Source organism: Arvicanthis niloticus, chromosome 2, assembly GCF_011762505.2.
Source record: "Arvicanthis niloticus isolate mArvNil1 chromosome 2, mArvNil1.pat.X, whole genome shotgun sequence".
NCBI classification, from domain to species: Eukaryota; Metazoa; Chordata; class Mammalia; order Rodentia; family Muridae; genus Arvicanthis; species Arvicanthis niloticus.
The window spans coordinates 139,833,534-139,855,859 of record NC_047659.1 but is presented as its reverse complement, the minus strand read 5'-3'; the positions used below and the strand labels follow the sequence as shown (position 1 = coordinate 139,855,859).

General features: G+C 43.8%; 1 protein-coding gene across 1 annotated transcript in view; it reads right to left on the bottom strand.

Annotated features, from left to right (window-relative positions):
* Dok5 (docking protein 5) overlaps positions 1 to 22,326 on the bottom strand; it is a 142,727-nt gene that overhangs the window by 72,768 nt on the left and 47,633 nt on the right. The window contains exon 2 of the mRNA XM_034493718.2: positions 3,288 to 3,395. Coding sequence (XP_034349609.1) covers positions 3,288 to 3,395 — 108 coding nt within the window. The remainder of the gene's footprint in view (positions 1 to 3,287; positions 3,396 to 22,326) is intronic.

The following is a 22,326-nucleotide window of genomic DNA, read 5'->3' as shown; positions in this document are numbered from 1 at the left end:
TCAGTCATTTCTGTCAGAAGGCTGTGTCCTCATACCTCATGCCATGGCTCTGTTGATCAAAGAGCATAATATGCATTTCCCAGTGTCTTCTGGAAATCTCTTTATATTGGAATAAATTCCGAAATCTGGTCACAGCATGCTACTTATAACCTTGGTATTTTATTATCAAGATTCATAAATTACACAGCATTTAGATTTTTTTTTTTTAAAAAAGCACATCTCGGAATTACTTCTGTACCCCCGAGAGATTAATATTAGACACATCAGATTTGAAAGAGTAAAGAGAAAGAATAGAAGCCAGTAGCTCATCAAGGGCTCGGAGGCTTAATAGAGATAATTCCTCCTTACTGCTAGGGCTTTGAACTTTTGTTAATGATGATTACAGATGAAAGAGAACCCAATGTACCAAGTTCCCCAAAGATCTGCATATTAAATCCGCAAGCCAGCAGGTAGAAATCCAAAGTAGGGCAAGAGTGTGTCCTCAGCTTCCCCTCCCCATCAAAGGGACCTTTTCAGCCCACACAGGTGTAGTGTTTGAATCAGTCCTAAACTATCTCTAAAATTTCCAAGTCCCAGCACTTTCAGGTCCGGTCCCACGACCAATGTCTTCCAAATCAAAATTCCTTTTACTAGATTCAGACAGCTCTTTGGAAAATTTTATTCTTAATCCTTAGGAAGTACTAAGTTGTCTGCTCTGTGTTAGGCACTTAGAATTAATAGAGACTTGGGCATCCACTCACACAAAGTCTGTTGGACTGTGGAGTTTGTTTGATGTGGGAGAAGGAGACACTGGGAAACACCAAGTGAGAGAAAGCACCCACAGTAGTACGAGCAAAGGAAACAAAGAGACCGGAAGGAGTGGCTTAATGGGTTCCACTTTAAATAAAAGGGCTGAGAATCAGTATTACCCAGGAAAAATTTGAAGAGTCAGTGAACTAAGTAAAGAAGTGAGCTGTGTGGGTGCGTGCCCAGGAGTAACAGACTCCCAGGAAAAGGGAAATACAAGAGTGGCCATGTGGAAAGACTCCAGGGCGCCAGGAGTCCCAGAGCAGGGTAAGATGAGATAGTGAACACTGAGCTAGGAGGTTGCACAGCCCATAGGAACTCAGACACTGAGGTCCCACAAGCCACTGTGAGGATTTGCCTGAGGGAAGTGATGTCATACCACCCCAGTGGGACAGCAAGAGTCAGTTCAGTGCTTGCTTCCCAGAAGTGTCAGGAGGAGCTGTGGGAAGTCTCTGGAGTCTCCACACACTTCAAACACACAGTCTTCACTGTAAGCTGATGATGGACAGAATTGGAAAGACCTACAAAGCAGTCCTCACTTCTCTTCCTTCTGTTGTGTGCATTCACACCTTCCAGCAATTTCAGACTCTTACTCTCCTGTTCTCTTTTGTTTTCCTGTACCCAGGAAGGTAGTATAGGGCTCACGAAGAATGAATAATTTCTGGAAATACTTTGAGCTGTATACAGAAGCACATGGGTGGCAACACATGATCATACAGTAAAGAATGGTAAACCAGGAGGCTGGGTGAGGTTCTGAAGAGAAGAGATCGCTAGGTAACAAACACTGAATGATTTGAAGGTCTGTGAGTGTACACACTCCACCCTACTTAATGAACATCTTATAAAACCAGAAATGGACATTGCAGACCTCTGATCATGGTCAACACAGGGGGAGCTTGCCTCATCTCTGACCCTGGGCAGAGACATGACTTCAGAATTAAGGGAAATGTCACAATAGTACTGCCTACTGAAGGCTTCACAATAAAGGGTATGCTGTTGTGTCTCCCTTAAGAGTTAATCCATATGTGCTGCCAACCTAATCCCCATGTGGAGAAAAGCATCTATAGGGGAGCTCTGACTGTCCTGAATGCTTTAGAAATAGTACAGACCCTGCGTACAGCGTAGATCATCCTGGTCCCTCTGGCCACGGCCCACTATTAACCCTGGAGAGTGTCTCACTTTACTTTGAAATAAACCATTGTCTGTCTTCTGCTGTTTACCTTGACTCATTTGAACACTTTCCACAAAGGTCACAAGAACCTAGGAGATGAGAGGACTGCAGAGAGATGCCCATGACAAGCTGAGGATGGAAACACTTTTGATGGAAATCTCAACTCTATATTATTTGTACAACATATGAACCAAATACTGCTTTGGGTCTTTGAAGCTACCTTGTTTGGATCTTTGGAAGGTAAGGCCTCCCAAGCAAACAAATCAAGTTATGCCTTTAGCATTGTTTTCTGAACAAACCAACAAACCGGTATGCAACCAATGAATCTGGATGCACTTGACTGGGTTCCCAGTCCTGTAGAATGGGGTCAGAGGGCTTGGCTTTAGAGCTTATACAACGGTTTGGTGGCACACCACTGCTTTCCAACACTGTGTGAACATGCACAAGGAAGACACCACAAGGCCTGTGTAAGAACTGCATGGAAAAGAGAGCCAGGTTCTGTACTGAGTCTTTACTGGTTTTACACAAAATTCTAAAGGGCAAGGAGACCCAGACCCAGTTTTCTATGTTCCCGTGGGTGGTTCTACACCACAAGCATATGGGCAACAATGGATTTAGTGTATTAGTTAAAAAAAAAAAAAAAAAAAGATGTAGAATGGGGGTTGTGTGTTCTGGGTGACATAGGGGAGTTGAACAGGGAATGGTGATGGACATTGTCAGAACACTGTCCAAGAATGCAATACCATGAGAAACCTGAATACATATGAGAAAGCCCCAAGAGAGCAAGCCAAGCGTCTTGTGACCTCAGTTTATTCAAAGCACAGAATTGTTCTTGGGATGTGTTTTTGTGACCCTCCCAGGTGTAGTGGGTAGGAGGAGTTTTACTTTAGCTGCTGTGACTCGTATGCCTCTATGGAAAACCATGCTTTTCCACACATGGATTGTCCTTGAGATTGAACAACTTACTCATGTGAGTCTCCTTAACTCTTGGAGTATAAATTGTCTGATGCTCTGAATAAAGCTGGTTCTTGCATGACACCTCAATCTGCCTCATTTGTAGGCCCCTCAGGTTCACACTGCCATTGGAACACTAAACAGATATGATCATGTTTCATTTGATACATGCACAAAATTCTCAAGAACAAAGAAAAACAAAACCACAGGAACAGTTTTTTTAATGAATATCAAGTAAATATCTTGCATTACAGATATTTGCTCACATAAAAAACACAATAACGATTTTTGTCAGTAATTTGTGTGTGCTTTCCCAGTAAGTTTAAGCCACCTCCTTCCAACTCCATGTCTGAAGAGGCAGGGCGTGGGCTCTTACCTTGTGGTAACACCTGAAGTATGCAGCCCGTTCATCTGAGAACTTCTCCAGTCGCTTTGGACCCTTGCTCGAAGCTTTCTTAAACACTAACCAGCATCGTTGATAAATCTAGAAGGAAACACAACATTGATTCAGCATCCCCAGACTGCTTCTGACATTAGTATTTAAACATTTTCTTTTTGGTGTTTTTATCTGTGAAATATTTGAATGCTGAAATGAATGCTGGTTTGGGAAGGTAAGAAGAGAGTGTGTGTGTGTGTGTGTGTGTGTGTGTGTGTGTGTGTGTGTGTGTGTATAATGAACAAACTATATGTTTAAGACAATTACTGGAATCAAGTAAGTATGCCAGGGCCAATCTCTCCATGTTTTGATATGAGATCTCTATTATATACCCGTGAAAAGTTTCAGAAATAAAACTTCCACTATCCAGCCTGACAGACGGATAAAGCATCTGGCTTGCCACTGTCTAGAGCTTCATATACACCATCCATGCACCTGTCCCAGGGACTTGACATATTTTAGTTGCCTCATTTCAGGTGGGATAAAGAGATAAATCCACTTTTTTCTGAGGCTTAAGTCAGAATATAGGCTCTAAGGAGTGTCTGATGCTACTGGAGAGATAGTGGGATGTTATTATTTATAACAACAAAAAATTAGAAATGACTTAATCTTCATCAATAAGGAGTGGCAAAGTTACCTTGCTTCTATTACAGATACTTTAGCCCTCGCTCATCTAGAGAGCTAGACAGTGCTAAAGCTAAGCACATTGGCCTCTAGGAAGGAACCTAAATGTCATAGTGTCATCGCACTTCTAAGTGTTGATAGTTGTGGATCTGGGTTTCTCTGCAGTCAATGGCAGTGTAAGACTCGTAACTAGTCAAAGGGCTGAGAAAAAGAAATGTTTGCGTTCCAGGCCCTAACAAGCCATCTGTATCAATTGCCCTGCCCCCACAGGACTTGGGCAACATCATGGAAGAGGGGATGGAAAGACAGTGAGAGAAAGAGGGTAAGAGGATTGCTGTTAAGTGCTATGCTCTGGACATGACGTGGCTGCACAAGATTAAGCCAGCAAGACCTGTCAACAGTCTCACTTACAGCAGTAATTGGGCTCAGAAGGTTACAAAAACGAGGAGAGGTCATGAAAATGGCACGGAGAGGGATACCATCCTTCAGGGTGTCATGGGAAATGGGAGGGGCTGGGGAGAGATACTGTCAAGATACTATATATACATATGTGGAATGGTCACAAGATAAAAGATATTAAAATGGAGGCACCTGTAGTAATCATATAGGTGTGGTACATGTTATGATGTACATCTCTCACATGTAATGCATGTTATACAGCTATAAAAAAATGTATCATCACTGTATTAGAAACTCCAGCCATATAGATGTGATACATGATGCTTGATAGCAAATTATGCCACGCTTGTCATACACAGGCAATCCAGGAGCAGGTGGCCTTGTTAGTTCACTCGAACCAAGTGTCAGAGGAATTTCTAGTGGTATGGGAAATGTTTGTGATGTGTTACGGGAGTGACAAAATAAAAGCTCAATGTCACAATTATCATAATATTAAAATGTGCAAAAATGGATAAAGAAAACACAAGGTTGCTAACGATATGTTCTGTGGGTCAAAAGAATAGGTCTGGATGTTTGCTTAATAAAATTTAATCTGATGAATTAAATAGAATTAATATGATGAATTGATCAGAATTAAATAAAATATAAATGGAATTTATATTTTAACACGTGCATGTAGGTAAAGATATGCAAATTGTGGAGGCCAAATGGCAACCTTTGGTGTTATGCACCTTCTTTGAGGCTCACACATTCTGCTAGACTGGAGGGCCAATGAGGCTCAGGACCTTCCTGCCTTTGGCTCCCCAACACCATGAGTACAAGCCCACATGTGAACACAGGATGAGAAGCACCTGCTTAGGCAGCACCTCACAGTTTTCAGCTAGGCTGAGGAGGGGCGTGATGTCGGTACCCTTGCAGAGAGAGTTATTGGCTACCTGGGCCACCCTCATCCTCCCAACCTCAGAATTTTGTTACTTCTTAAATACCCAGAAGTATTAGTACAGTGCAAGTCAGTTCTATCAGCTTCCATCTTGCATAGTCACTGGCTCTTCCAAAGAATATAAGAGCCCGAAGACAAATTGGAACAGCAACTTAGTTGAGCAAAATAATCTCTCAAGGAATGGGATGGGGGCAAATGGACATCCATAGGGAGAGAGACAGAGGAAAGGGAAAGAGTACAGGCAGGGGAGAGGGAGAGAGAGGTTCTTATATTGACTTACGCATTAAAACACTCGCTATACGCAGAAAGTGACTGAAAGCAGACTTACAAATAAAAGTATAAGCTTTTGAAAATACTTTTTAATTCTATTTATATGTGTGCATGCATATGATGATATACGTATGCATGTATATGATTATATACCACATGTGTACTGTGTCTTCAGAGGATGAAGGGGGCACTGAACCCCTGGAGCTGGAGTTACAGGCAGTTGTGAGCCATATTTCTAGCTCAAAACTTTACAAAACTCCAGTTCTTGGGGATCTAGGTCTGCGCAGAGGGCTTAATATCAGAAGCCCAGAGCACACCAAGATCGAAGACTGGACTTTGTCACAATTAAAACTACTCTGTGGAAGAGCCTATTTAAGGGATGGAAACACGAGCTGAAGAGGGAGAGAAAACGTGTGCATACCATGCCATTGGCCAAGGACCATGTCTGGAAAAGATAATTCATTGCTCAACCAGAAAACAGCCAGTGATCTAGTGATACAAAGACAAAAGCCAAGTGATGAGAAGGCATATAATGATGTCATTGGAGTAGAAACTCAGGCAGCTCAGAGGCACATCAGAAGCTATTCACCTCTTTATGAATGGAGGATGTTTGAGCTGCAAATGCAACAGGCTATCACTGCACACAAAATAGGATGGTGATGATGGTGATGATGACGATCATGATGATGACAATAACAGACACGGAAGACATCTCCATCAAATGCTCAACATGACATGAAGACTCTGCTTCAGCAACACACCAGTGACGTTTAAAATGAGTTAAAAATGGCTTAGCCACTCTGTAAAAGAAGATGATGTTGTCTTTAAAAACAACAAATAATGTATGTCCAATGCCTGTACTCTTACTTCACTATTTATTTACTTGTGTGTGTGTGTGTGTGTGTCTGTCTATGTGTGTGTCTGTGTGTGTGCAGACACACATGTACATATTGCCAGGGTACACATGTGGAAGTCAAAGGACAACTTGTGTGAATCGGTTCTCTCCACTGTGTAGGCTCCAGGAATTGAACTCAGGTCATTAAGCAAGGCAATAATTGCCTTTACCCCTGAAACACATTGCCAACTCTTAAAAAATAATAGAAAAATTAAAATAAACTAAAAAGTATTACTGTGGTGGTTTGAATAGGTTTGCCCCCATTGACTCATATGTTTGAATGTTGGCCCACAGGGAGTGGTACTGTTATGAGGTGTGGCCTTGTTTGAGTAGATGTGGCCCTGTTTGAGTGGATGTGGCCTTGTTTAAGTAGGTGTGGCCTTGTTTGAGTAGGTGTGGCATTGTTTGAGTAGGTGTGGCCTGGTTTGAGTAGGTGTGGCTTCGTTGGAGGAAGTGTGTCATAGGTTTTGAGGACTTCTATGCTCAGGCTCTGCCCAGTGCAGATGACAGTCTCCTCCTGGCTACCTGCATCAAGACATAGAGCTCTCAGCTCCTCCAGCACCATGTCTGCCTTCACACTGTCATGCTTCCACCATAATGACAACTGACTGAACCTCTGAACCTGTAAGCCAGCCTCAATTAAATGTTTGCCTTTATAAGAGTTGCCTAGGTCATGGTGTCTCCTCACAGCAATAAAACCCTAGCTAAGACAATTACAATACTTATTTATTTTTTCACTCTTAGGAATATATTATACAGAATTGCACTTACTTATACATAGAAATAAGCTATATTGTACATCCACAGCAGTTTTGTTTAGGACAGCTGAAATCTAGGAAGAACTCCATGGATTTTAGTGGGCAGCACTACATCTGGAATATACCTAGCAAGAGAAACAATGACTTGTTGCTATGGGTAACAACGTGGGTGTCTCTCCAGAGAATGAGGCTGAATAAACTAAGCAAACATGCTGGGAAGGTGGCTCACTGGGGAAGAACACTTTCACACTTTCAATGTAAAGGACAAGTTCAAATCCTCAGCATCCATGTAAAATTTGGGGTGTGTCATCATGGGTCCCACTGGTATTGGGGGTAAAAACTGGAGGATTGCTGGAGCTTGCTGCTTCTTGCCTCACTCAGAGTTCAGTCAAAGACTCTTCTCTCCCTCAAGGGCATGAGGCAGAGACAGATCAGGGTAGCCAACTCCATCCTCTGGCTTCAAACATGCCCGTCAGGACACACATGTACACATACGCAATATACCCTCACAGACAGAAAGAGAAAACACAAGTCGTACTAACACTTTACACTCAACTGGAACCCCAAGCCCCATGCATTCTAGGCAGATGTCCTACGAGCAAACTGCTTCTACATCTCTAGCCATATTTGCAACCCAACAAAATTACAGAGCCAAGAAGCAGCTGCAGTGGTCGTTGGCAGTAGACATAAGAGGTGAAGGGAAACAGGACTGGCTCCGCGGGGTCTATGAAGCTCTGGATGTAAGAAACCATTCTGTAATTTGATCGTATCAATGTCAGCACCTTATTTATACTTCTCTGAAATTTGGGAGGAGTTTATTTCCAGGGAAGCTAGGTAAAGGGTAAAAGATCTTTGTATAGTATAAATCTATAACTAAATGTACATCATGAATACACCAAGAATAAATGCTGCCAAGCACGCTAAAAAAAAAAAAAAAAAATCTTTGATCCCAGCACTCAGGAGGAAGAGGCAGGCAGATCTCTGTGAGTTCAAGGCCAACCTGGTCATATTAGGGAGTTCTCAGCCAACAGGGCTACAGAGTGAGACCCTGGGTCAAAACAAAATGTTTGATTGTTAAATGGACAATGTAAGAATGTTTATAGCCTGATCTAAATCTTCTCCAGTCTATATTCTTCTTCAATCTTCGCTTTGCCCCACCCCTGTGCCCCCTATTACTGGTCATTAAGTCACAGTCTAATAAATAACAATAAGAAGACAAGTAAAGCAACAGGTAAGATTTGCACACAAAAGTCCTCTTCAGGGTGGAGAGCCACGCATGAAAATTAGCATTCTGAACTGTTGGCAGGAAGTTGTCAACACCCACTTAAGTCTGAGGAGCAGATGAGTCCACTGGCTCCCTAAAATTGTATAGCCACCAAGGACTGCAATTACAGCAGCAGCAACAACTGTCACTTGCTCGTTCAAATCAAGTGTGTGCAGGAGGTTTCTTACTGTCTTACTATTACTGGAAACCTCTGGTTTTTTTTTTTTTTTTTTTTTTTTTTTTTTTTTTTTTTTTCACATTCCTCTGAAATGTGCTTAGAAACTGAACATTCTAGGGGGTATGTAAAAATTAAATGGATAAATAAATAAATAAATAAATAAATAACTTTTCCCACTGCAAGAAAAAGATACTTTCAGTAAAAGGGATATTTTCAATTTCCTAAGTGTGTCTCCACTTTTCAGACACACTCATTTAACGAGAGCACTTTTAACTTTAGAGATCAGTTCATTTTCTCAGTTGGAACAGGATTTGCCTGGCTCTCTTCTGAAGACTGTTGCCTGCAAGCGACAGATCCATTATTTTCAGCTCATGTGGTGAGAGTGCCATCTTTGACCCCCTGATATGAAGGTTGGGGGATTTTTGTTTCTCACTCTGTGGTCCTCTCTTCATTTTATTAAACACTAAAGGCACGAAAGTCCATTATAGAAATATAATAGCACCAATGATGTTCCATAAGTTATACACAGGGCTGGAGAAACAACTCAGAGATTAAAGGGCTTTTGCTGCTCTTACAGAGGACCTGGGTTCAGTTCCCAGCACCCACCTAGGAAGGCTCACAACAGCTTATCACTCCAGCTCCAAGGGATCTAATGCCCTCTCCTGGCCTCCTTAGGAACTGCACTCTCACACACATACCCAACACAGAGACACATACATACACATAATTTTTAACAAATGAAATCTTAAAAAAAAAAAATCAGTACAACACAGCTATAAATTAACTCTGAATAGAGGTTAAAATCCGTTTGTAATTCAGGAAATGAGAATCCCATCTGCCTGTGGAACGAGAAAGAGCAAATTGGAATGACAAAGTCTATCCTGCCAGCACCTAACTAACCAGTACAGACAGTCACAAGGGTGAGGGCATTCCAGAGCCTTCCTTTGCTCTCTGTTGTCCATCAGAGGCTCCAAGTGTGGTCTGGTCTCACTCATGAGAATTCTCAACTATGCATAGTCCTAGAGATTAGACAATGTCTGCTGATCAGAACCCACAGTGATGAGGTCATGTCAATTTACCCTTTGGTGAGCTCACCACATACTGACTTTTTAATCCCAGGACAAGGCCAGGAGTTATTTAGAATGTTCTTGCAGAGAGTGCCATGACCCTCATCTAGGACTGACAAGATGGAATTTTCCAAGATGAGTTGGTGCTGACAGGATGGCTCATTGGATAAAGGCCCCTTGCTGCCAAGTCTAACGACCTAAGGTTGACCTCTGAGACCCATGTGTGGGAGAAGAGAACTGAGTTCTGAAAGATTTCCTCTTGTGTAAGCCACACTCCATCCACTGGATGGATGGATGGATGGATGGATGGATGGATGGATGGATGGATGGATAAAAATAAATAAATACAAGTTTTATAAAAAGAAAATTCTTCAGTCGTGATGAGACTCTGGGATGGGATATTTCCAACAAGGGCCATTCCATGGTATTTGACACATGTTGGCTGCCATCTTGAGTTCCAGAGACACACCTTGCAGGTGAAATATGATGTGGACATCGGAAAGTTGAATTTCCATTTCCAACTGCTGCTCTCACTCTCTCCTGAGAACTAGACATTCACCTGAGAGGATTCACTGCCATTAACAGTCAGTAGTTAACAATAAGTGTATTCTTGGCAAAGAATTTGGTTTCAAAGAGATTTCATGAGATTGAGATCTAATACTGAGGTTTTGGGTTGAGGGTTCTCAACATGGACCTCTGGCTGGCTTCAAACTTCTGAACAATCTTTCTGCCTCTGCTTCTCAGTGTGGATCAGTTGTTCTCTTTATTTATTTTTAATAATAGGATAGTCTCACTATGTAAGATGCTCTGGGCTCCATCTATTAAGTTCCATGTCAGCACCCTCTTCCCCCAGTCAGCAACCAAAGTTGTCAGCAGATATTGCCAAAGCTCTCCAAGAAGAAACAATGGGAATCACCATGTTATGGACAGAATATGAAGTGTGTCTTACAGGCTTGCACATCGAACACTTGGCTGTCAGCTCATAAGCTTCTGGGAGATGACTTCAGGACTTTAGCTGATCAAGATCAACCATTCCGTGACATTCTCTTAGGCACCTTGGTCACAACTACAAAAAGGACTCATTCACACTGCCCAAGGTTAGCAGGTAATCTGAGATCTCATGTTAGAAGGAGATGAATATGATGGTTAGTATATGCTTGGCCCAAGGAGTGGCACTATTAGGAGGTGTAGCCTTGTTGGAGTAGGCATGACCTTGTTGCGGAAGTGTGTCATTGTAGGCATGAGCTTTAAAACCCTCATTCTAGCTTCCTGGAAGCCAGTCTTCTCCTGTTTACCTTCGGAGCAAATGTAGAATTCTTAGCAACGCCAGAACCATGCCTGCCTGGATGCTGCCATGCTCCCACTTTGATGATAACAAACTGAACCTCTGAGCCTGTAAGGCAGCCCCAATCAAATGTTATCATTTATAAGAATTGCCTTGGTCATGGTGTCTGCTCACAGCAGTAAAACCCTAACAAAGACAATAACCATTGCAAGAATCTTCAAGACCCTTAATTTGGAGAAGCTCATTTGTAAACTCCAAACAACCCAACCCAGGTCCTCTGGAAGAGCAGAAAGTGCTCTTAACTTCTGAGCCACTGCTTCAGCTTCCTGACTGGTGGTGGGCCAGATCTGGGTTGTGAGCCTTGATTTATTGATCTCTCTGTAGTAGAACTTTTCAAGTCTTAGCTCTGGGCCATCTTTAATGAGCATGAATACCTACCAGGCAAGTCTCTGCTTGGGGAAACAGAAGTGGATAGGCCTTGTGTAAGAATTTCATTTATTCTACATCTGCCGCAAGCCAAAATCCTACGTTACTAAACTTATATCAAAATGTTAGCCTGGGGTTTCTTAAATCTCTCCCATCAAATGTCTAATGTCCCATTCTGGGAAAGAATCACTGTCCCAGACTCATTGTAGACACCATTGAAGATAGCCTCCTCCTGTGAATGAAGCACTGTTCTTTTCAATACGGTGCTGGGCTTTTCATATTTCTTTTGTTCTAGGACGCTAAAGTTCACTTTGTACGTAGGGCGAGTGGATAGGTCACAGTTGTTTTTCATTTTACCAGCATTTCTTTCCTGCATCATCATCCTTTCATCCTTTCACATCATCTTCCTCTTCCCCAAGCACTATCCTAACTTTAAAGACACTTCCTCAGCCACAGAATCCTGAATTAAGTTTCTTTTCTCCTACCCTTCCCCATTTCTTTTAAAGTTCCCACACAGAAATCAAGTGTTTTCCTCATCCGGAATTTGAATGCCAACAGCTAACAGCCTCTGAACTCCTCCTCTCCCTGTTGCAGAGTGCTCACCCTTCTGGATCTATTTTCTCAATGAATTCTCCTGGCCATGCTTTGAGACAGGAAGAATATCACCTCTGCATTACTGGGGGGAGGGGGCAGGGTGATACAAGAAGAGTGACCTTAAACATCTACCCAGAGTCCTGAAACTACTTGAAACGAGCCAGAAGTCAACTTTTAACTGTTAACATCGGGATGATAGCTCAGTTGGTAAGCTGCAAGAGGTGCTGAGCATGGATCACGCTGGGCAGCCTCAGTAGCTCTTGTTGTAAAGTCTGGGTCTTTTGCTGTGAGTGAGAAAGAAAGTGAAATGGAAAGCTTTGCTTGGGTGTGATGCAAACAAACTGCTAAATGCACCACAGTGTGATTTGGTGTCAGACAGAAGTAGAGAGGCTACTTAGGAAGGTGCTGCAGATGAGGCCTTACGTAACTCCTGTGGTTTGGATGTAAAATGTCCCACACAGGCTCCTGTATTTGACATTTTAACTCTCTCAGCTCACAGCTCTAGTTTGGGAAGCCACAAAACATTGGGAGGCAGAGCCTAGATGGAGGACATGAGTTCTGGGGAGAGGGAGAACCTTGCGTGTTTCCTCATTGGTCTTCTTCCAGGCCAATCTTTCCGCTTCCTAATTCACCAAAATGGAAGCAAGCAGCTCCATTCTCCTGCCCCAAGCGGCGCCATGATATGCTGTACCTTCAAACAGGGAGATAAAACGAATCTCCCCCTCCTTAAGAAGTTCTTTGTAAGGTCCTTGGTCATGGCAGTAAGAAAACAAACAGCTAAAGTGACTTCAATCACGGTGAATGGAAGTGGAGGAGGGCACAGGTTCCTCCGAATATAGAGATGTCATCAAAGAGTAATCAACAGGATTTTCTGGCGGGATAGTACATGAGATGTGATCCAGGAAAGAGGCAAGGATGCTTTCAAGATGATTAGTCCTAACACAGGGAACGCTGTAGTAGTAATGAGTAATATTGATGGAAAACCAAGTGTCAGATTCGATGAGATATGCTGAGTTTGTCATGCCTATTAACTATCTATACAAACTTAATGTTTTAAATAACAAAGAGGCTGATGTGTCTACATTGCAAAGGTGAGGCTATATATACACAAGATTTTACTTGACTATTGCTGTAGCTTGCTTTCTGTTGCTGTGATAAACATCCTCACCAGAAGCAACCTGGGGAGGAGAGTTTGTTTGACTAATGGTTCCTTGTCACAATCCATCATTGAGGAAAGTCAGAAAAGGAATCTGGAGGCAGGAACCATAAAAGAATGCTGCTTGCTGGATTGCTTTCTGGCTCATTCATTGTGATGCTCAGCCCAGGTCCACCTACCTAGAGAATGGTGCCGCCCACAGTTGGCTGGGCCCTCATACTTCATTAACAATTAGAACAATCCCCCACAGACCAGCCTGATAAAGACATTTACCCAACCAAGACTCTATTTTTTCAGGTGATTCTAGGCTTTCAAGTTGATGTTAACTAGGACAACTTTTAACCTTTATTAGTACCACTTCCCCCATATGCTGGTCTTGAAAAGTAGACGAGTTGAGTTAGCACTTTTGATGTATTAATAATACAGCTCAGTACACAGCCAGTGCTCCACAGTGGCTAGCAGATTGTAATATCCGTATGGATGGATATCTCCATGCAAACAAGGACAGCATATAGGCCGGCCTCCATTTCTTCAATTCTGCAAGTGTTTGTAAGATTCAACCATACGGTAGGCATTATACCCCTGGAGAAAGAACAGTATACAAAGCAAAGTCCACAATGTTCACCTTCAAGTGTACAGAGACAGAACCCCAGTTATCTTAGGGTATATCACTAAACCAGGCATGTGATGATGATTGCAGACAATCTTCTTAAAACCCAGCCTTTTGGTAGAACTCATCGGGTGAGTATTTGTGACACTTAAAAAAAAATGATTGGACTGGAATATAGCTCAATGCTAGTGCACTTGGTCCACATGCTCCTGACCACTGCCCACTTCTCAGAGTACATCTCCTACCATTTCCTGCTTCCCTACTTCACTTGAGACTCGCTACTTGAGTCACAGGGACCACAAGTTCGAGGCTTACTCAGACTATAAAGTGAGTTCAAGGCCAGCCTACACAAGTAAGCGAGGATCTGTCTCAAAATCAAAAAGCAAAAGGAAGGCTTGGGATACAGATGCATGAGAAAGTTACTTGTCTAACATGCATATATCCAAAGTTTAAATCCCAACACGCCCTGTAAACACAAAGATATACTCCAGCAAATGATCTGTTCCCTAACCGAGAATGAAAGACTATACCTCCAGACTCTCTTCCCTTTCTGTTTTTATGGCTGATACTTTCCTATTCATAGGGCCCTAGATGGAGTTTCTGCAACAGCTTCTTAACTAATGATGTACAACAAATGACCCCAAATGGCCAACAACAACGCATGGCTTCTTACCAATACCAGCTATTAGAGCAACTTAGTGGTCAGTTGTTCTAATCTGAATGGGCTTCATTGATCTGGGTTGGTTTATTCACATATGAACAGTCAAGGGATGGGTTATTATTTGTGATAACACAACTCTGTCTAGTGTGGTCTCTGATTGCTGTAAGAGGCTATTTCTCTTGGAAAAAGCGTGAGCCCAAGATAGTAAGCAAAACATTTAAGGAATCATTTTAAATGCACGTGTGTGGTATGCGGGCATATGTGTTTGCATGTGTGGGGCACTCTCTATATATTTACGGGTGGATGTACATCCATGTGAAGGCCTGAGGTTGACAGTAGGAATCCCCCTTGATTGCTCTCTACGTTATTCACCGAGGCAGGGTCTCTCAGTGAACCCAGAGCATGCCAATAAAGCTCCAGGCTTCACTGACTCTGCCTGGTCAGCAGTAGAATTACAGGCAGCAGCCATAACCACCGGGGGGTTTTATTTGGGCTCTGGAGATCCAGATTCCAGTCCCACGCTTTCGTTTGTCCACCATGCTTTGTCCACTAAGCCATCATCCCAGGCCTAATTAACCATTTCAATTAATGAAAATGGTGGACTGTATATACAACTGTAGATCAAAGGCTGGAGGAATCCTGCACAGTCTTCAGCACGTTCTCTTAGAGGGAATACCTGACAAAGATGAGAACAGAGGCTGGAGAGGTTGAGGATGTTTCCTCCTCTTGTAGAGGAACTGAGTTTGGGTCTCCGCACCCACATCGGGCAGCTCATGACTACCTGTAACTAAAGTTCCAGAGGCTCAGACTCTGGGCTCTGTCACCCTCTACTGGCCTCTGTGTACCTGCACATACATAGTGGACATGAACTCATAAAGGGACACACACACATGCACACGCACACGCACACGCACACGCACACGCACACACACGCACGCACGCGCGCGCGCATGCGCTCGCGCGTTAGTACAAAGTTACAACCAGGATGCAGACATCCAAGTGGTTCTTCCTGTCACCACGGAACACCTGACCTGTCTTGTATCATCATGACATCATGTTCCATGTTGTTGGCACTTCAGCAATCACTCATGTTGCCATTTATACATTTTGTGACGTTTTGTGAATCTTGTATGAGCATAAGTATACTGCATGTGACCTTGGGGTTTGGTCATTCCACCTGGCCTGATCCCCTGTGGTGGTGTTCCGGGTGTCAGTGTATAACAGTTTGCTGCCAGTCAGTCACTCAAGGACCTCTGGCTTGTCTCCAGCGTCTAGATGTTCTGATTAAAGCTTCCATTAACATCTGCACACAGATTTTTTTTTCATATGAAAATAAGTCATAGTCTGGGATAAACCTCAGGATGTTTAATGCCACTTACTTCAACTCTTGATAACTGCCTTAAATATTTCCTATATAAACATTTAGGACTACATCAGAGAGTGCTATGGTTTCCGCTTCAACCTTCAGAGATAATTTTTAAAGCTTCAGAAGAGAAAAATCAGTTATATCAGCCCATCTGTTTTCTGGCTGGGGTCTTCCCCACCGATGTGCCCACGTTTCTCTTTAAGATGCTTCTTTTCTGTTTAATAATCCTCTGTTAATTATTCTTCTGACTGAAGTTCTGCTGCTGGCAAGTCCTCATTCATCCTGTCTGCAAACACCCTCACCTCCCTTTGTTCCTGGAGGTTATTGTCCCAAGACATGGAGTTCTCATTAATGGCTCTTCTTCTTTAGCACTTGAAGAGTAAATCTCTTTACCGCTACCATGTCTTTCCAGCCCTTTCGTCTCATTAGGAGTCAAAAATATTATGTTTTTTTTTTTTAAATGGTGCTCAAAACTGTGGGGTTTTTTTTAAATTCCATTTTCTCTTTGTTTCAACTGTACTATCAATTCTATTTTCTGCCTTTTTCCCTTTGCCCCAGTTGGCTGTTGAGGCAGTTCACTCCCTGTTCCATCCCAGTCTCCTCTCCCTCCAGTCTAAACCTGTATTTGGATCCTCTTTACGTCTCAATCCTTGGAGAGAACACTCTGCTTCCTTGCTGAGATTATTGATTTTTTTCCCCCAACATGTTTCTGCATGACCCTACATATTCATGGGGCCATTTTAGAGTGGCTCTTTTAAGGTCTTTGTCAGGCATTCTATCATCTCTGTCATCTCAATATTGATACCCTTTGGGGTTTCTGAGGCAGGATCTCAGGTAGCTCAGGCTGGCCTGGAATTCACTATATATGTAACTTTGACCTTCTGAGCCCTCTGCCTCCACGGCTGAAGTGCTGGATTACAGGTGTGCACCACCACACTTGGTTCGTGTTGATTTTATTATTTATTTATTTATAGAATAAATTTTGTATTGAAGCATCAGTTTGGGATTCTGAATCTTAATTAAACTGGTTTCCGGCAGATCTCTCGAAAATTGCTGCAAAGAGGGAGAGGTTGGAGAGCTTGCCTCCTCGTGAGAGATGGATGGATAGAAGTTACGGACTGATTTATGGGAAGTGCGCCCCTCATAGCTGATGTGGAAATCCAGATTTCCTCCAAGAAGCAGTGATGTGGGAAGACCCTGCTGCTAAGGTCCCAGTCCACTGTGTGCAGATAGCTCCCGAGCTTGGTGCAAAATGAAGGATTCTCTTTCTCAACCAGGCTTCCTCTTCTCTGCCTGACCTTACCCGGAGAGCAGGATGCCCACATCCTCTAACCCTGCAAAGTCACATGGTCCATGGCCAAATTACAGGTTCAACCCTTTCTCTCCCTCTCCCCCTCCTTCTCCCTCTCCCTCTCCCTCTCCCCCTCCTTCTTCCTCTCTCTCCCCCCCCACTCCCCCTCCCACTCCCCCTCCTCTCTCCCTCCCTCTCTCTCTCTCTCTCTCTCTCTCTCTCTCTCTCTCTCTCTCTCTCTCTCTCTCTCTCCTCTCATTCCTCTTCAGGTAAATAAACCTTTCCCAGCTTCTCCACCACAGTCAATAAAACACTCTCATCCCCAAAACCCCTACCTACTCCCCAAGGTCCATATAGCCTTCGTTCACTCTTAACAAAGAGCACAAGCTATTTCACTGAATTTTGTCTGAAAGAGCTGTAACATTGAATCGCTCAGAGAAGCTCCCCCCTGTGCCCCCACTTCCCCGACTCCCCCCTCCTCCCTTCCGGCCCCAGCACTCCCAGCTCCTCTTTATCCTTTCCCAGCCAGCGGCTCCATCTCTGGCTAGGGGCTGCAGCACCTGGACACTCTGAGAGAAGAAGTGGATTATGGAACCACACAGAGATGCTTAAGGAGGCTCTCGTGGTTGCTGGGGAAAGGGAGTTCTGTCTGACCACGTACTCTTCACTCTACCAGCTCCTCTCCATGGGGAGCTGACATCATTTGTGGGTGATGCTGACTGCACTGTGTTCTCTAACACACCACATTAGAAGGGCGCCTCTGTTTTGGGGTGGGGTGGAAATCCAGAATCCCCATGTTGTGACCAAGAACACTACAGTTGGGAAAGCATATCACTACCTGGAGGGGATGACAGCCCCAGGTCCCTACCTTCCCATTATCAATACTACGTTGCTGGTGTCCTGGAAAACTCATCGTGATTTCACCAAGACTGCAAACCAGGCCCTCACTCCACGGCCACAGGACAGACCGTTGTGGTCAGCTAAATCAGACCAGCTCTTAACGGTTTTCGTCCTGCTTGGCTTCTTGTTCCCTGGTCAGTACCCCATCTGTTGGTACATCTTTCTGCCTGTGCCTGTTGGCATCTTTGGGTTACCGGAGTCTTTTGCAACATGCACGTGGCAGTGTACCTTCCTCTCTCCAACACGCAGGAAGCAGCAGCATACCTTACTCTCCCCGTGTTTCAGAGGCCACTCACTCAGGTTCAACTTCTGCACAATGTCCTGGGTGCAGCCATAGGGAAGATGACAGAGAGGCACATCACTGTCCCTTCCTGTCAGTGAAAGTCTGAGGTGCTTTCATAAGCCTTCCCTTGTATAAACTTTGCTAACATTTGTCTACGCAGCTCTGTACCCAGAGCGAGAGTGGATGATTCTAGAAGAAGGTGAGGCCTTACGAGAGCCGTTTTCAACCTTTGGGTTCTGACCCCTTTGGGGTTTGAATGACCATTTCACGGGCGTTGCCTGTCAGATACCCTGCGTATCGGGTACTTACACTGTGGTTCATACCAGTAGAAAAAACATAGTCATGAAGTAGCAAAGAAAATAAGTTTATGGGGTCACGATGACATGAAGAACTGTATTAAAGGGTCACAGAATTAGGAGCATCGTAAGCCACTGTCTTAAAGCATCAACACCTCCTGTAGTGTCACCTTCTCAGAAACTCACCCCCCCCCCAAACCACATCTATAGCACGCCCAGGTATAAACACAGTGATTTCAGATCAATGATGGAAGTCACGGTTACTGAGCCAACCGCAGCCTCATCATTTGCCTCCCACTTCAGAGGATAAAAATCATACACCATCTTCTCTTAATTATAGAAAATGTGTAAGGTCTCAAAGTACATCAACCGCTCTCTCTCTCTCTCTCTCTCTCTCTCTCTCTCTCTCTCTCTCTCCCCCACCGTGTGTGTGTGTGTGTGTTTGTGTGAATGAATAAGTGAACCAACAAACAAATAAATGAATCAAGAAATACCATATTGCAAACTCAGAAAATTCCCAGAATGCTTTAGGATATCAAAGAGCCCAGGATGGGCCTGGGATGTCCAAGCAAGCCTTGACATAATTATAAAAACGGAAGCAAAGAAGGAAAAAGGCCTTGAGAGGCCCAAGATATATACAGCACGAACACTCCATCATATGGAGAGACACCGCCTTAAAAGATGCATTATTTCATGGGACCATAAAACACATTTTGCCTTCACAAGTCCACTCTGTGAAACGCTGCCTTTTAATGCCGCAAAGAAAGGCTTTCGCATTGTGGCAATGGTCTTCTGTAATAGCAGCCATTTGTCATACAGGATTTTCAAATATCAGTGGGTTTTGTTCCAAAGCCAGGGATAAATTCAACCTGAGTAAATTCTCATCTCTGCTGAAACAGACATATTCCTGTAATTAGAAATAAGTTCTAACAACATTGGGGAACCATCTATCTGTTGTTGCAAAATGTTGAAATCGCAAATCAGAGAGTTTTTGTTTTTAAAAGGTCTTTTCTAAAGCAAACGGCCATGATGGTCTCAGGGAAAATGCCAGCGCGGCTCCGACTGCTCACACCCACGTTACTGGAGCAACACTGAGGAAAAGCCACTCGGTGCCAGGGCTCGGGGTAGAAAATTAGACTGTCACTCTCCAGCAAAGGAAGAGAAATGAATGCCATGCTTGAGAAAACACTGTTTAAAAATAAATAAATAAAAACCCCACCAGGAACAGATGTTGCCAGGAAAGGGCAGAAAAGGTAAGACGTAATAAGCTGAAAAGATTTCAGCCCAAGATCCAAGAGAAGGAAACCTGCCTGGTCACAAAGGTTAGTGAGGATTCTCATGGACAGCTTACAGGGAAGAAACCTGTCAAAACTCGATGCTTGGGTGGGCAACACGGCTCAGTGGATAAAGGAGCTTGTTGCCAAGCCTAATAGCCGGAGTTCGATCCCCAGAACTCACATAGTAGAAGGAAAGACCTCTGCAAGTTGTTTCCTAACCTCTACATATGTCCTGTACATCAGGAATGTCACAAAACAAAAGCATTGGCAAAGTGATTCTGTTTGGCTTCTCAAGGACGAGAACAATCAAAATATGTGGACACATTAATTATTAATGTCGTCATTAATACATCATCTTCAGGGACTCTGCCCTGCTTCCTAAATGACACGCATGTCTCTTTTAAATTCTCATTTACATCTCTTCCAAGCCTTGCAAGCTTGGAATCATTCATGTCCTCAAAATCATCAGTGGTAAAGACATGAAATTATCACACCACGGAGTCCGCATTTGAAGTCAAGGCTGCCTGCCTTCCAGGCCAAGCCCTGGTTCCTGAGCTCAAGCTGTCAACATTTAGTCCAAGGAAAGTCTTTGTGACCCTGGGTTTGTCATGATCAATCCTCCAGCCACTGGTTGTATATATATGTGTGTGTGTGTGTGTGTGGTGTACTTGTGTTAATGTGTGTGATGTGCAAGTGTGCATGTATGTGCATGCATGCGTGTGTGTCTTAGGGTTCCATTGCTGTAAATGTATGGCCCAACTCACGTGTGCTCATGAGTAGAGAGGCCAGCAGCCGACCCTGGGTATCTTCCTCAGCCACTCACCCCTTTTTATTTCTTAGACAGGGTCTCTCATTGAGCTTGGGGCTCTCTGGTTGAACAAAACCACATAGCCAGAGAGCCCCCAGAGAACCTCCGCCTTTGCTTCTTCAGCTCCAGGAATACAGATTCATGCAACTGGGCTTAGCTTCTCCATGGGTACCGAGGATGTGGCCTCAGGCTTGTACTGCAAGCACTTTGCCACATAATAAGGCATCTCTCCAGCCCTGCAAACTGGTCCCTTTCTCTGCATCCCTGTTTGGGGAACTGAATCATTCCTGGCAGTAAAAGGAAGTGCCACTAAGTTACTCGGAGAACAGATAAAATGAAGCAGTCATCAAAGAAGCAACAGCCTGGTCTCTGTATGTGCTCATCACTGCCTGCAAATAGCCATCAGCATCCGGGGAGAATAGTTTATGTAGAATTACAATAGTAATCAAAGAATACAATTTGCTTCTACTGTTGGCTTTTATGTAAGAAAAACAACCACATTTCTTGTAGAGTCAACTGAATAATAATCTTTAAAATATAAAAATCTTGTTTTCTGGATCACAAATTTAGTATTAAGAGATACCACTCAAGGCTGGGTTGGGCTCAGCTGATAGAATGTCAGCCTGGCATCTACGAAGCCCCGGATGTCATCTCCAGTACCAAAACAACCAGGTGTCCTGGTACACGTCTGCAATCCCAGCACTTGGGAGGTAGAGCCCAGAAGATCCGTTCAAGACAGCCTCTGCTACATAGGAAGTTCAAGTACCGACTGAGACACATGAGACCATGTCTCAAAAACACAAAAGGTAGAGTGGGGGAAAAGTGAGAAGATGGAGAAGGATGAGAAAGAGAAGGAAGGTGGAGAAGGTGGGTGGAGGAGTAAGAGGGTGGAGGAGGAGGAGGGCAGAGGAGGTGGGTGGAGGAGGAGTGCTTAACAAAGGTTATTGTTTTACTGGGTCACCTCTTCATCTATTAATTGCAGACTTCATTATGATTAATACTGATATGGTGTGCTTCCAATAGGGACAAAGGAAGTCTAGATCCTGAGTCACTGAAATGCTATGAAACATCCTTTTTGCTCTGTACCATCCAGTCCATTCTTAAGCCTGGCTAGGTGAGGTTACACCTTTAATCCCAGTGCTGGAAAGACAGAAGCAGAGGCAGGGGGCACTCTGCAAGTTCAAGGCAAGTCTGTTCTGCTCAGTGAGACTGCCTCAAAACTCAAAACAGTAAGAGATGCCCCTGAGGCCCACACGGTATATGGAGGTGGGGGTGGGGGCACATTTCAGGACTCCTAGCGGATGTCAGCAACCACAGATAGCACCAAATCTGTATATGCCTTGCTTGCCTATATACACACATATTTCCATAACAGAGTTCCCTTATAGCGTAGGCACTGTGAGAAACTAGAACAATGGCTAAATAAAAGAGAGCAGCTGAGTAAAGCACACGATCCACTGCAGCCTACTCTTCATTAGTGCACACTGCCTCTCGAGGTCTTACTGCAGAGGCTGGCGAGATAGCTCAGTGCTAAGAGCACTTGATCTTCCAGGGGACCAGAGTTTGTTTCCAGAACCTATGTCAGGTCCTTACAACCTCCTGTGATCTCGACTCCAGGAGATGTGACCTCC